Source organism: Atractosteus spatula, chromosome 5 (assembly GCF_055471065.1).
Source record: "Atractosteus spatula isolate fAtrSpa1 chromosome 5, fAtrSpa1.hap1, whole genome shotgun sequence".
In the NCBI taxonomy this organism is placed as follows: domain Eukaryota; kingdom Metazoa; phylum Chordata; class Actinopteri; order Semionotiformes; family Lepisosteidae; genus Atractosteus; species Atractosteus spatula.
This window is the reverse complement of record NC_142710.1, coordinates 59,753,951-59,768,882: the sequence shown is the minus strand read 5'-3', so window position 1 is coordinate 59,768,882 and position 14,932 is coordinate 59,753,951. Positions and strand designations below refer to the sequence as shown.

The 14,932-nt window shown below is 35.9% G+C and overlaps 1 protein-coding gene across 1 annotated transcript in view; it reads left to right on the top strand.

Moving 5' to 3' along the window:
• The first annotated feature begins 1,108 nt into the window (after positions 1–1,108).
• Positions 1,109–14,932, top strand: part of lhfpl4a (LHFPL tetraspan subfamily member 4a) — a 59,046-nt gene continuing 45,222 nt past the window's right edge. The window contains exons 1-2 of the mRNA XM_088915804.1: positions 1,109–1,310; positions 1,692–2,132. Coding sequence (XP_088771930.1) covers positions 1,109–1,310; positions 1,692–2,132 — 643 coding nt within the window. The remainder of the gene's footprint in view (positions 1,311–1,691; positions 2,133–14,932) is intronic.

Here is a 14,932-nt window from a genome sequence, read left to right as displayed (position 1 = left end):
AAATAATCAGCTTCTTTGAAACATATTAATATTGTATTTTTAAATGATTCTGTGTCCATACACAATTTTAAGTTATTTTCTATGTTTATATTTTCAGACATTCTAAATAACATAAATATCAAAGTCTACAAAAAAATAGCAATAAAATGACATTTGCACATGTATAAACAGTAGCTTTATAAACCAGAAGACTGGAGACCTTAAAAAAGAAATTGCTTCTTCTCCATTTTCCATCTCCAACCTTACATTATCATAAATATTCTACCAGGTGCACTTATTTCTGGTAGTCCACTGGTTTTCACAACAGTTTACATGAGGCAGGTATTGCTCATAATTAAAGTAGTGATATTTTGTAGCAGGCAAAATGCAATTTTGGCATTTTTGAAAACAATAATTGCTGCTAATTGCCAGTGATTACAAGCAATTTTTGTGCAACATTCTGTATATGTAATGTAATGTGTAATGTAATTTATGGTCAGGCCAAGAGAACAGCATTAGTATATGCCTGATACAACTGCTATTAACAATAAAAAGTATCATGGTTTATCAGCAAGTGTAACTCTGACTCAGGCCAGGACAAAACTTTTAATTTGGATTATTCTACTATTAACACAGTTTAATAACAAGGCACACTGGGTGATATTTCTTTGAAACAGACAATTGTGGTTGTGGTCATATTTTTCTCTGCTCTTCAGATATTATTTCTCTTGGGTTTTACCCTTTCAATCAAAATACATAAGTCAATTGGTACTTTTATATACTTGGTTTGTAGCTCGTAAAGAAAAAAATGGAAATATTCTTTAAATTGTAATCCTAATTTATTTCATTTTCTTTTTAATCTTAAATTACTAGCATTTTAATGAATTACAATGTTACGTGGTGAAGCTGTATTGTTTATGGTGTGAAGTACTAAGTGATTCATAAAATCAGAACATAGTGTTCAGACCCAGTACCTAGTCGTATGGCACGGAAATAGTACATAAATACGTAAGATAAATGTCTACATTTGATCAACTTCAAAAACAGGTATGGCATAACAAAAACCCAGTGCCTTTTCTTGAAAAATGCAAGGTTGTGCGTGAAAGCATTTGTAATGCAAATTTCTGCAATGCAAGTGAACGCGCCGTCAACATCCCTCAACATCGTCGTGCCCGCGCAGAAAAAGACAGAGAAGCAGAAATCACAATCATGGAGTCCCAGCAGCAGGCAACATCAGTCCGGGAACGTCCACATCTGCAGTTCTTTTAGAACCGAAATCCATCGGATCGCGGATATCTGCGCGTGGGTTCATACGGATGTTTCTATTTTGGGTTAGATGCCCGATTGTTGCAGGAAGATTCGTTTTCAAAAACCACGCGAAACAGCCTCCGTCTATCCTGGCTTTCATTCTGATGGGAGGCACACATACTGTTCACAGATGCAATGAACTAAAATAACGTTGGTGTTTGATTAAAAAATGTGTCATTGCATTGCGAGTTAGCCCTTCTTTGCTTTTTATTATTTTAATCGCATAGGATTCAACTTATCGCTTAAACATCGTGCGTGTGTTATTTTTTTTTCCATGCGACCACATCAAAGGAATCGTGGATCTAATTATTTGGACTAAACAGCATAGTAAAACTGACCTTCAAATAATTAAATAGACTGCTGGTTTTTTTTTGGGTGTTTTTTTTTTTACCTCTACATCGCAGCTTTAGCGACACAAGAAGACGGGGGGAAAGGAAAAATGCTGCCTTCACAAGAAGCCTCCAAGATTTACCATGACAACTACATGCGAAACTCCAGGGCCATCGGGGTGCTATGGGCAATCTTTACCATATGCTTTGCCATCATAAATGTGGTCGTTTTTATCCAGCCCTACTGGATCGGGGACAGTGTCAACACCCCGCAGGCAGGCTACTTCGGGTTGTTTCACTACTGTGTGGGCAACGGCGTTTCGAATCGGGAGCTCACCTGCCAGGGCACCTTTGCAGATTTTAGCTCGATTCCCTCCAGCGCATTCAAAGCAGCCTCGTTCTTCGTGCTGCTGTCCATGGTGCTAATTCTGGGCTGCATCGCCTGCTTCGCGCTCTTCTTCTTCTGCAACACGGCTACAGTCTACAAGACGTGCGCATGGATGCAGCTTCTGTGTGGTAAGGCGATTGCGTTTCAGTCTTGCTTTCTGGTGTCGGACCGTTCTCGTCGCTCAAGGAAGGGTATCCTGGCTATGGTTGATCGTGCGTGGAATGCCTTCAAGCACACGCAAGTCGGGCCGCTAAGCAAGTCGAGGGAAGAGACGGGTGGCTTGCAAGTTTCGTTTGAAAATGGAAGGGGAAAAGGGATCCCACGATCAGTTCAGATTGTAAACGTAAAACGCCACAATCTCGTTTTATTGGAATATGTTTTCGGAAAGGGTTGTGAAATGAGGAACGGCCATTTCGGCGTCTGCAGAAAAGTTCTATCATTTCAAAATTTTTAGTGATCAAGGATGGTTATCAATCACCTTAGCCTCATAACATGGTTAAATCTGACTGTCATAGTCCTGTATACGGTCTGTAAGAACATACGCTAGTATCGCGCATACAATGGAGCCTCTTGTGAGAAATTAATCACACATAGGATTCCACAGGGGATTCCCTGTTACTGAAGGGTGTGCAATTTTAGTTACTGAAAAAACCCCACAAAGGCTAAAAATTCTCTACAATTCACGAAGGTAGTATTATGGTCTTACAGATTTCTATTGGTATTGTATCATCTGAATGTGTTGGCTATTAGTTCTCAGAGGACTGTCGGCTGACAATGATTTGTCAAAGATCATTTGTCTTAATTAAGCATAATAGATCACTCCTTACGCTTTTCCGGGTGCTATCTGGAAATCTGCTTGCAATATCTAAAATATCTTGAGTATCTTTTAGTCACAGAAACATACCAGTAGTTACACACGATTTCAAACATTCTTGAAGTAAAAACTAGCGTACTGGATGTAAGGTGTTCAAATTGGACCGTTCCTCTTTTGAATATCACCGATCTAAATATAGTTGAATGCTTTTAAGTAAATGACATCCACAAATCTTTATAACGGAAATTAAAGGCTAATGTTATTCAACACTCTTTCTCCGGCTTCCTCTCTATTTTACCGAATCTTTCAGTAAACTGCATACTGTATAAAATAAACCAAGCACAAAGCTATCATACAAAACGCATTACAGTATTAGTTTTGGAATGGCAACTTGACCACTGACAACCAGAAAACGCAAGAGATTTAATTAAAAATTAAATGGTATTTCACTGCTGATGTGAGTTTAATGGTTAACGTCTTGCACATTTGAACTGCGGTATATGTTACATTTTACCACTGAACGCTGATCGTAAAACCACATTTTTGTATAAAAATTATCATAATACTCAGAAAATACTTTTCAATAATAATAATATTAAGAAGAAGAATGTTCTTGCCATCGAAATCTTATTAAGAATAAGAATTCTGGAATATCACATTTAAAAACCTATGCTACCTTATGTTATCTGTTTACCTTGGCAATGTTAAAACAGATATTTGTAATGTTGTTACGTGTCTGTTCTCACCTTTATAAAACAAGATCATATGGTGGAAAAATTAACATTGGATTAAAATATAATTCAACTCAGTTTAATACTACTAAGACACGGGTTTTAACATCAAATTATTTTTCTTTGTTAATTCTTAAAATCATGCTTTAGTATGAAAGGTGTAGACAAAAAAACATTTTTCTCCGTTTTAAAAACAAAATATACTGAACTCCAACATAACTAGTTCAGTATATGTAAAACACATTACTTCAAAAAATACATTTACTTGGTTTTTACAGATTTGTGCTGCATTTTGGGGGGGAAGGGAGATATTAAAATGAAATTATCTGATTGTAAATTATATGTCTGATAAAATTACACTTGAAAACTTTCTAGAAGTACGGTATCTGAATATGCATCACTAGTCCTTTAGTCTGTGTTTTAATCTTAGAGTTAGAATTTGAGTTAGTTACAATAATGGGAAAATGTTCTGTAGGAGTAAGTATTAAGTTCAGGGCTGGGCTTGAGGTTTCTGGAGATATTTTTACTTTTGCAAGCTTATTTGACAAGCTATTCAAGGGAATAGTTTCTATTGCATAAAGCTAAAATTTTATTTTTTACTCTTCTGTCCAGCTAGTACATATATGTGTAAAGTGTGACTACTGTATAAATAGACTGTACTCCAAAGGTCTAGAATGAGATAATATTAAATATTTGTGCCATATTTATATAATCTTAAAGATTTATTACTTCTAAGAAATCTGACCATAAACCTGCTCTCATTGTTCATGGGTTTTAATGTCCTAGCATGTCTTAGGCTTGATTTTCACTGTAAAGTGTTTTAGTAAATGTTGTTAACTTCTTTAAGGACCTTTGAGAAAAAGACCCATACACATTTTACTGTTCCTAAAGTTTAGCCAGATTTGGAAGTAGTTTGAAATGAGACATTAAAGGAATTGAATTACGCAAACTCCATGAACAGGGAAATGCAAAATGGCAGATGTTCAACACAAACTGTTTTTTTCTGTAAATGGTTGCAGTTTTACCTGACGTTTTTTGCTGTCCAGGTTTTTGTTCGGTTGTTTTCATTTCTGAAGACTTCCATGTCAGTGAGCAATAAGGTTGGTCTATAACAGATTGTTTTTTCTCATGGGTACCTGAATGATCAAGTTGTCATATGCTCTTAGTTCCACAGAAGCTCCTTGCAGATTTCTAATTACATAAACCCCCTAATTAATTAGACAAGGTGCAAATTAATTGGGCTAAGTGTGAATTAGCCACAGTCTGTTTCTTTAGGTAAGTCTCATCTAATTATTGAGTTGTCAGAGAGGAACATTGCGACCAGCTTGGACTGCAGAACCAACCACATTCACAAAGTGCCTGATTTACTCACTAAAGATCCTATTTCTTATTACTAAAATATATGCCATCCCTCATCGTGCCATTTTATGTTTTCTTCTGTCCAATTAATAGTGTAATTAAATTGAGATAATCAAAATGTGTAAAAACAATTAAAGTATCTTTTTGGAAACTGTAACGTTTGTTTTTTTCAACAAACAAAAGAAAAGGGGTCCAGCCTTTGCAGTTTATCTGTCCTTGATATTTTCAGTAGGAAACTGAAATCTCCAAACTTGAGATTTATTGTTTTTTAAATAAGAGTGTACAAAGTTTTTGGATTGTGTTTTATATTTTATTTAGATATTTATTTCAAGATTTTATTGACAGATTAAGGATGAAATCTATATGCAATAACAACTGTTACTAAACTGCACTGGTATGTACCATTTTTAATCTAAGCTATGTGCAGTACACGGTGTGTTGCTCCAATATCTTATAATTTATCCAATATTAGTATGCAAAAAATCACATGAGGGGTACAAGGGTGTCTTGTGGAACTGGTCCTGAAGTAGCCAGGGTTTCTTAACCATACAACCAGAATATGCTCCAATGTTGCAGGATGATCAAATCTCTGCAAATCATATTTTCCATCTCTCTTGAATCTAAGTGCAATTGCAACTTCATCCATATTCTCTTTTCTTACCTTCAGCTTATGTAATTACTCCAGTACTTTCAGTTATTGATTAGTTATTCCACATGCCAAGTAATTTTTCACTAATTTATATTACAGTATATGTAAATACTTAAATACTTAACTAGTTGATCCCCTTTAAATAAAAAAAAAGTAAGAGATAATGTAGATGGAACTTTTACCTTATCTGCATTTGTTTCCTTTCTATTGTTTTTATAGCCTTCTACTCTATTTTCATTGGCAGATGTTGTATTTTTATTCAGGGCTTTTATTTGTATTCAGGCTTCATTACCAAATCAAATATTTTATTAAAAACTTGAATTTCATTAAAAACAATGAAGTGGTTATTTATAATTTCAATCTCTATACTGTACATAGTATGAAATCTAATGATCACTAAGTGCTGGAGACTAATTGGAATTACTATGACATACAGTACAAAGCTGTATGTTGCTAGGAGGGATAAGTTTTCTGCATTGGAGTTTGCAGCTTATTTGTAGCCTGACATAAAGTTTCTGAGCTCAACTTCTAACCTTTTTTCTCGAGGGGTATCATTAAAATACAGAACCTCCCTCCATACGGAATGCATGAGCATCTCAAGGAATCAAATGTGACACCTCAGTTATTTCTTTTCAAAGGGTTTTGTTATGCCCCATTAACCAACAGGGAAACAACATCACGTCAAGAGTCTTCACTTTGGGCTTGGCTTAAAACAAGTTACATTAGAGAAACAGAGCACAAAAGGCATTTCGGTTGCCACTGGCTAACATTAAAAGTAATTGGTGATTAAGTTATGTAATTGTCCACAGATCTGAATAACAAAAAACTGAATTTAGGATGCTTCTCCCAAAAGCATTATGTGTTATATAAATGCTAAATAAGGCATAAATGTGATATCTGCAGAATACTGAACACATCGGTTACAGAAACAAATACCTTGACATTTTACTTTCACTGGGTGGACTGTAAAAAATATAACAATTTAAAATTAAATTTCCTGCTTGGGATTTTTATCAGCTTACAAAAATATTTTTCTAAGCTTTGAAACAGAACAATTAACCCATATTAACCCAGATATGAGGAAGTTCCCAAGAAGATGATTAACTGGGATTCTGAACACTAGGCCATAGTATAGTCATAATGCACTAGTGATCTTTTGTTTGGTATAGGTCATATTATCTGGTGTTATATGTTCACGCATTAAACAATTGCAGTTACTGCTTGGCAAATAAATATACTTGGTGAAGAATTAAGTGAATAGTTGTGTAGTGGCAGTGCATCACACCATTTGTGCAATGAAAACTCGGAAAGATGCCTGAAAGATGTCAGGCATGGATTGGTCAGAGTTGAATACCAATTATCATGTGTTAGCAAGATGTATCCTGGCCCGATAGGAATAACATACTTGAACAGACTAAAAGAGCAGAGAAGATAACATGGGGGGTTGGTTCAAGTATTAAAAATCCTGCAATTCAAGGACCAGGGGACACAAGCGGAAATTGTATTTAAGTGCAATCAAGAAAAAAAAATAGGCTATATTGTACATGTATGCTATTTACTTCCTATTTTGGAAACAAATGGTCCAAAATGATTGTGGGAGTCTGGAACTAAATCACAGACCATGAAGTGCAGTATGTGCATATGAAAAATTTGTGTTGTGGTAGTTAAATGTGTACAGTATTATTTATATTTTACATCATATTGTCCCCACATACAAAGACTTCTAATGTTTGGCAAAAACGTAGCATGTAAACCAATCTGTGAAATGTGGTACTTATCATTCCAATTAGTGTTATGATTGGAAATAGAAATTGCTTGACTGCAAAGCAAAAAAAAGTTTTGACTTTGCTGTGCCAATATTTTAGGAGTGAACTGTATTATTTGCCCACCAACAACTTTAAGAGCTGCAACCTATTTTACCTCAAAAGTCTCACCCACTACTGACCAGGCCCAGGTATGTTTAGATTATGAGATTTGTGAAGAAGGTGATAATTTCTATCTCTGTACAGTAAACTAGGACCATATACTGGCTTTTAAGAGAAGCCAAAGTCATGTACAGGTATGTAGGTCATGTATGTTTTAAAACCATTTGATTAAATTATTGACACTTAACATAGACATAACATAGTCATTACCTGAAATATCATTTACTCACAAAATTAAAGTGATAGAGAAATGTTTGTTTTTCAAAAATGTTTTTTGGGTGAGTGGGCTGAGCCTACTACAGTACTTCATCAGCATTGGAGAAGCAGAGTATTTTATTTTAGCTTCATAGGAATTCTTCAAGATACAAGGGCAAACTGTCTTTAAAAATGGCCTGACCTTTTCATTAATGCCTGTGAAGCTTATTGAATTTTCTTCCTTCAGTTTCTCAAAGGTCACGTTCGAAAGGCAGACATAACACTGTATAGTTTTATGGCATTTACAACGTTGTGTGTTGTGAATCTCAATTTTTTCTCTTTTAGATTGTTTTATGAAGTCCAAAATGTTGTTGCTGGAAAAAAATCTGAAGTCTTGCTTTTTATCTTTACTATAAAGTAAACTCACCAGAAAAATAAAGTTCTCAAATGAATCTGTTTGTGCTGTTAGTCATCATCATCACTCTGAAAAAGATATGGGTATTGGTACACTGGAATGATCCCAGAGAAGATCAACAAGAGCAATCCATCCATCTTCTGACTGCTTTATCCAATACAGGGTCTAACCCCCACACCACTGTGCTACAAAGGAATAATTATTTGACTTAAATGGATATCGTAAATGGATAGGTTAAAAGAAAAAAATGATTATTTTGCGTGGAGGACACATGACTTTGTGGGGATTAAATTAAGGTTTTGTAACACCTGAAAGAGTCATCCCAAAATAATTAATTCAAGTGCGATATACTGTAGATGCCAAGACACCAGGACAAAAATGGAAAATAAGTACATGTGCAATCCTGACTTCAAATAGGAGGCAAAGAATTGTGATGATGTGAGAAGTCAGCAGCAAAGAATATTGTTGATGCAATTCCGCTAGTATTTTCAAAGACACTAAGGAGTTATCAATTTTAATATGCTAATAGAAACCAAAATAAACAACAGGTAAATAACTTTTATTTGCCATCTAATCTAGTGTTCTTGTTGTACTGTTTCCATACTTCAATCTTCCATTGGCCAAGAAATGTAGCACAAACACTTGAGTTAAACTAAGACATCACAGGTGCCATCAGTATAGGTTAGATGAAAGTCAAGTGGGAAGCCAATAGGAAAACTATAAATATTGTATAGACAGTACGTCTCTAGAGATACCATGCTATCCTCTGCTGGTTTTGTAAAATGTGTTCCAGGTTGCCAATGTAAACATTGGTATATGTAAAAATGAACGCTAACATTTCTGTCTTTAGGAGTGCAATCAAATGTGTCACTCCATGCTCCACTGCCACCACAGAGAAGTGACATGCTGGATCGGTGTTCCAGGTGTAATTATACAGTAGATGTGGAAATCCTTCACAATTCTGACTTTGAAGGCTTTGTGCAATATGTAACAGCCACATGTGACATGAAACTTTCTGGAGCCTAATTAATATTTGGGTATGATGGTGTCATTTTTACACTGAGATACTTTTGTTGCCTAAATCCTGTCTTCAGTCCTTTGAGAATAAAAAAAACTGTTCAAGAAATTCCTGCAGCACAATGGTTCCCATGCCTAAATGAGCACAGGCAAGGAGCACAGTTTTAGGTTGAGGAAATTAGCTTAACAGAGCACTTGTTAATTACTGTATTTCTGAGTTTGTATTTCCTTTTTTGAATACATTTCAACCCAAGCAAAACCGATTTCAGACTTTGAGAAATGCTCGAAACTTTCTGTAGTTTGCCAGGCTTTTTTTTTACAAGACAACAGCAAAATGATCCAGTTTTAGAATCTGCATTGCTCAAATGTGCCAAGTCAAGTCAACTATTCTGCCATTTTATTTAATGAACTTGTTTCTTGTTATACGGTAGAAAACTTTATATTCCTGCAAACAACAGGACCATCAAGTAAGAACGAGCAAGGGCTTATCTATGGATTTGCTTTGAAAGACCTCAAACTTTACATCTGAATTCTTGGTTCCCTGACAGGAAAATAATGATTTTATGAGAATAAAGAATAGCTCTTTTTAGCAGAACCTTTTGTGAGTAATCAACTAATGAACAGGGTTTTAGATATTTTGCTTTGCTATTGCGTTTGTTAAAATCATTTTGACCTGCCTCTTGGCTGCCATTTCCTTTGTTGGGAAAAATGAGCCAGGCTTCCCTTTCTCCCTTTGGCTCCACTCGCTTTTCATTTTTCAGTGAATTTGTATTCCAGAACATCAGACCATAATCAAAGATCAAAGTTATTTGCCAGATTTTGGAAGCTCCACGCTATAACTTTCAGAGCTTTATGGATTTCTAAAGATCCAAACTGAAACTTTTCGTAATAGGATCTTGCTTTCCATTGTGGATCAAGTGATATGGGTCACCTACTGATTCCTTCAATGGAAGAAAACTTTTCCCAAACATCACTGGGAACCCTAATATGTACTGGTGCACACTGGAGACAGATCACGCTTCCTTTCAGTGTAAAGGTGGTATTTTTGAAAAAGAAAGCCACATAAAGCAATTCTCTTTTGAGTGCCAGGTCTGGACAACCATCTGATATTTTCTCCCTAAAAGGGCTGACACTTCGCCAATTATACATTAAATTATGCAGAAAATGAGCTCCAGACAGCCAAGCTAAATCCAGCAGGAATTCAGTTTAATTTCCCTATATGGAGTCACCACAGTCCAATTCTTACTCCTTTGTTTTCCACTACTGATCTTGTCAATTGAAATGTTGTGACATTGGCTCAGTACTATTGGATGTAATAAGTGCCTGTCATATCTCTTTTGCCGTCTCATGTTTTTCCATCTGTATTTTGTGGAATAGGGTGGGCAGGGGATCCAGAGAACTAAGTTACCAGCTAGGAGCTTCTTAAGACACTTCTTTAGCAAAGGAAAAAACAGTGCTGCAGAGCACCTGAAGGGCACTGTACACCTTTTTTGTACTCTGTGCTTCTTATATTGTTGCAAAGCACATAAATTTGGCTGATAGAGTATCGTAGTTTTCTTCAGTGGTTTATTTTTTATAATCTTGAGTCTGAACATTTTCCTGCCGCCTAGTTTTGAAACTAGAGATATTATAAGATTGAAAATATTACTGCCAGTTTTCCAGTTTTATTTTGCTGTTAATGAAAATAGACCTGAGGATTGGAATTGGGTCGTCAAATTTGATTAAATTCTAGATGACTCGGTGCAAAGTTCAAACCAATACTTTCTATAAATTCAATCCACACACTGTATGTATCTGAAGCGTTTTTGTGTGTAGCCCAGTATGGTCATGGTGCTTTGTTTAGGCCAGGATTAGGGCAATACAATAATACCTGTGGGATATTTCAGGCTCCTTTCCACTCTGCTCTCATTATTTCAGTTGGCTTATTAAAACATGAATGATTGCAATAAACTTGCTTTCCCTACCAAATTTCTATGACTATTACATATTTGATCCAAAATATGAACTATATTTGAAAAGTGGTTGGGGATGTGTATGTGAATTTGAATTAAGCTAAATAACTTTATCCTTTAAGGTTCGGTTTTAAACAGAGACAGAGACACCATTTAACAAAATGATGCTGTTGTAAGTATACAGATTGTGTTTTAATATACGGATTTTACAGGCAGACCTCTGAAGGTATTTAACATCACAGCCATTGATAGCTACTTTGCTGTGGAATTTAATAATGCCATTTGATTATTTTATGAAGGCAAGCAGGAATATTTTTAAGGTATTGTAGGTCAAGTTGTAGAGCTCGCAGTGTTGGGAGTCACGATTTACTAGCCTTTCGTCGTTGGCAGCAGCCTATTATTATTTCAGTGTCAGTGTGTGGGAGGAAGATAGATCCCCGGGCTTGAACACAATAACCCAATTTATGCTGAGTCTGAAAAAGAACACTAATACATTTTAGCGACAATATAATGTATGTTTTCCGCAGTGGTAGGAAATAAGGATTTCTAAAATTTTTATGCTTCACATCAAACAGAGGAATGTGTGTTCTCAGTGCACTTTAGTCATTTGTCTTATATTCTCAATTGCCAGATCTCAAATAAACCTGTTCTTCCTTGTTTTTGGGTAAAACATAAAACATTGGACCACTATAACTTCAGTATGTATGCAGACTAATTTTTAGTGGGTACCCCAGGGGCTTGGGTAAACCTTCCCTGTCATATCTTTCTGAGGGGCACTTTCTCTGTTCCTTGGATTTTTGGTGCCACTTTATCTGAATGCAGAGTTATGCAGCCACATAGAACTTTCATAAAAGTTACGATGCTGTTACACACACCCTTACCTGTTTATGACTGTTCTTCCAAAAGATATACAGTACGGTGCTTTTTATAAGCTTTGATAATAATAATGTAATAGCATAGTAATAATGTTATACTGTAGCTCAGGTAATAGTATATCCTAAGACAAATGAAGGTGGAAGCAAAACAGCAATGGGTCAGCATTTTTTTTACTTCAGCAGTCTTTTCCCTGCATCACTGCAGGGGGAAATTTTTAACTGTGAACATGGTGAAAGTGAATTTGTTTTACAGAACCCATTCCAGCCCCTAAGAGAAATATTAGCTGCCTGATGCAGTCTTAGAAATTTTCATATTTCTAATTTGTGTATTTCTTTTTATATTATACACAGTTAGCTTTTGTGTTTCACTGCACCACATTCTTTTTTTCTGATGTTTTATTTTGATATGCACTTGACTACACTCATTTTAATCAAGGAAGCTTAAATCTTGTTTAAGGCTATCTGTTTAACAATTGAGCATTTTTAAGTGCTTCAATTCTTAATCAATTATTCTACATTTGAAATCGATTTCTTTGCAAAGGGAGATGCAGAAAATACCCTAATATAACTGAATGAGATTAAACACCTGACTGTCCTTTACAAAACCTATTACCCTATTACTACAGTATATATGTTGATGCTTCTCTTATTATTTTGTTTTTCAGTGAAAGGTAGCAATTGCCCACAAAAAAATACAGATTTGGTCATTAACAATATCTATAAAATATACAAGACTCCTGCCTTAAATATCTGAGACCCATTCCTGATGTAGAGCAGGAATCTCCAAACCTGGTCCTGTAGAGCTCCAGTCCAGTCATTTCTAGATCAGTTTCTTATGTCTTATAGTCATCCCACATTACCTTTTTTATATTAGGAACTCTTCTTAGTTATTGATCAATTAAGCAGATAATGTGTTCAATTAAGAGAGATTTGGTCCTTGTGGGTCAGAGGATGTTTTGCTGTTTTGATCTATATAATTACTAAACAACATTAAACTTAAACCTGTTTAACTGATCTCTCACAATTGCTGATTTAGTGGCTACCTACAGTATAAGACTTGCTGGTTAGGGGCTCTTCAGAATCAGGTGTGGACAAACCCCTCTTATTGGAGTTTGCTAGCCAGTGTATAGATACTGTATGAAATAATCATTGCTTTTATAATTAAAACACTGTATTTACAATTATTTCAATCAATAAATAATGTCAGTGTCACACCCTCTGTAGCCACAGGGCGTTCCTCCTCTGTCCTGTCTCTCATTTCCTGTTCTTTGCTGTCCTTCCGGTGTTTCTCTCTCTCTGGGGCTATATATTTCTGGGTCTTTCATTCTGCCTTTGCTCAGCATTGACGTTCGGATGTCCTGAGACCCGCCTAGCAACAGGTTGCCCCACGTCCACTACCTGAGGGCACAGGTTTCTACACGGCATTCCCTGAACAGCTGAGCCCGGGCTAACCCCCGTCTCGCCGCTATGCATAGGGTCTTCTTGCTCTCCTGTCATTCCACGGTTCAGCCTTTCCAACATCCGTGACAGTCAGTTTTAGGTAAGGATATGAAAGAACTGGCTACTTTGATACAAATGTAAAAAGACTGCAGTAGATTAATTTGTGCTGCCTAGACATTCCAGACAAAGGCAGAAGTAATACACTTTTTGCTTTTTTATCTAGGTTATAGTGTATATTAACACAATTTTAATGTAGATTGTGAAGATTGTGAAAATTGTATATCCAACCTTACTCTTTAACAATAACATTTTAAAATCTCCAATACAGTACTGCATATTGTTCCCAATCTCCAAAGTAGATATCAGTAAGAATTAGCTTAATTTTATTGTGCTAGATAATTAGAAAAAAAACTAAGAATCCACTTTACTGTTACTCTGATTCTTAAAAAAATGACATAGACTTTATTCTATCATTCCATCCATTTTCTAACTGGTTTATCCAATTCAGGGTCATGGAAGACTTTGTACCATATAATAAAAAGTTAAATAAATGAAACTCTGTACTTAGAAATTAGAATAAAACAAACTTGCTTCTGTACAATTTGCGTTACATGTATAGTAAACTTAAGTGCATATGTCAATAGAAGCCCTCATAAATATAACTACCATTAATACTGTTGTTGTTATTATTATTTAAAGATTACATTTTATACCACCAGCTTTATTTTTGTTCATTTGATATTAAAAGTGCATTTCTAGCAAGTGAAAAGTTCTGACAATATTTGTGGAATTCTTGAATGAGGAGAGGAAGGATTTGATTATCTGTACCCTGAGTAAGAAATAGAAAGCAGTTTTGCATATGGCCTCCTGAAATTGAAAATGGGAGAGGGTATAACTTCAGAAAATTATTAAAACACTTAGGATGTCAGAATCAAAGACAGTACAGTATATTGTTTCTTTCAATTTCTTCAATATGTTAACTATGTAAAAAATATTAACTGGATTAGTATTAACACCTGTGCAGCTGTACAATGTAATTGACCAACCTCAGTGGGTTTACCCAGTAGCTTCAATATTAATTGCTGAACCATTTAAGCAGATGGAGCAACAACTGTACAATTTCCTCTTGATTTAATGAACGTTTTGAATAACATCCAGTTTGAAATAACTTTCACTTTGGAACAGTTCTTGTTACTGTCACGCCCTCTGTAGCCAGAGGGCGCTCCTTCTCTGTCCTGTCCCTAGTTTCTGGTCTGCTGTCCTTCTGGTCTCTCTCTTTCCCTTGGGCTATATATTTCCGGGTCTTGTACTCTGCCAGGGCTCAGCATTGACGTTCGGATGTCCTGAGACCCGCCTAGCACCAGGTCACCCCACGTCCACTACCTGAGGGCTTAGGTTTCTATACGGCACTCCTGAGCTCTTTGCACTATGAGCCCTGGCCTTTTTCCTGTCTCGCCGCTACGCATATGGGTCTTTTTCCGCTCTCCTGCTGCCCTCGGGTAGTCCCTTTGGACGTCCGTGACAGTTACTGTATATGGCTTAATGTGTTAGGTGAT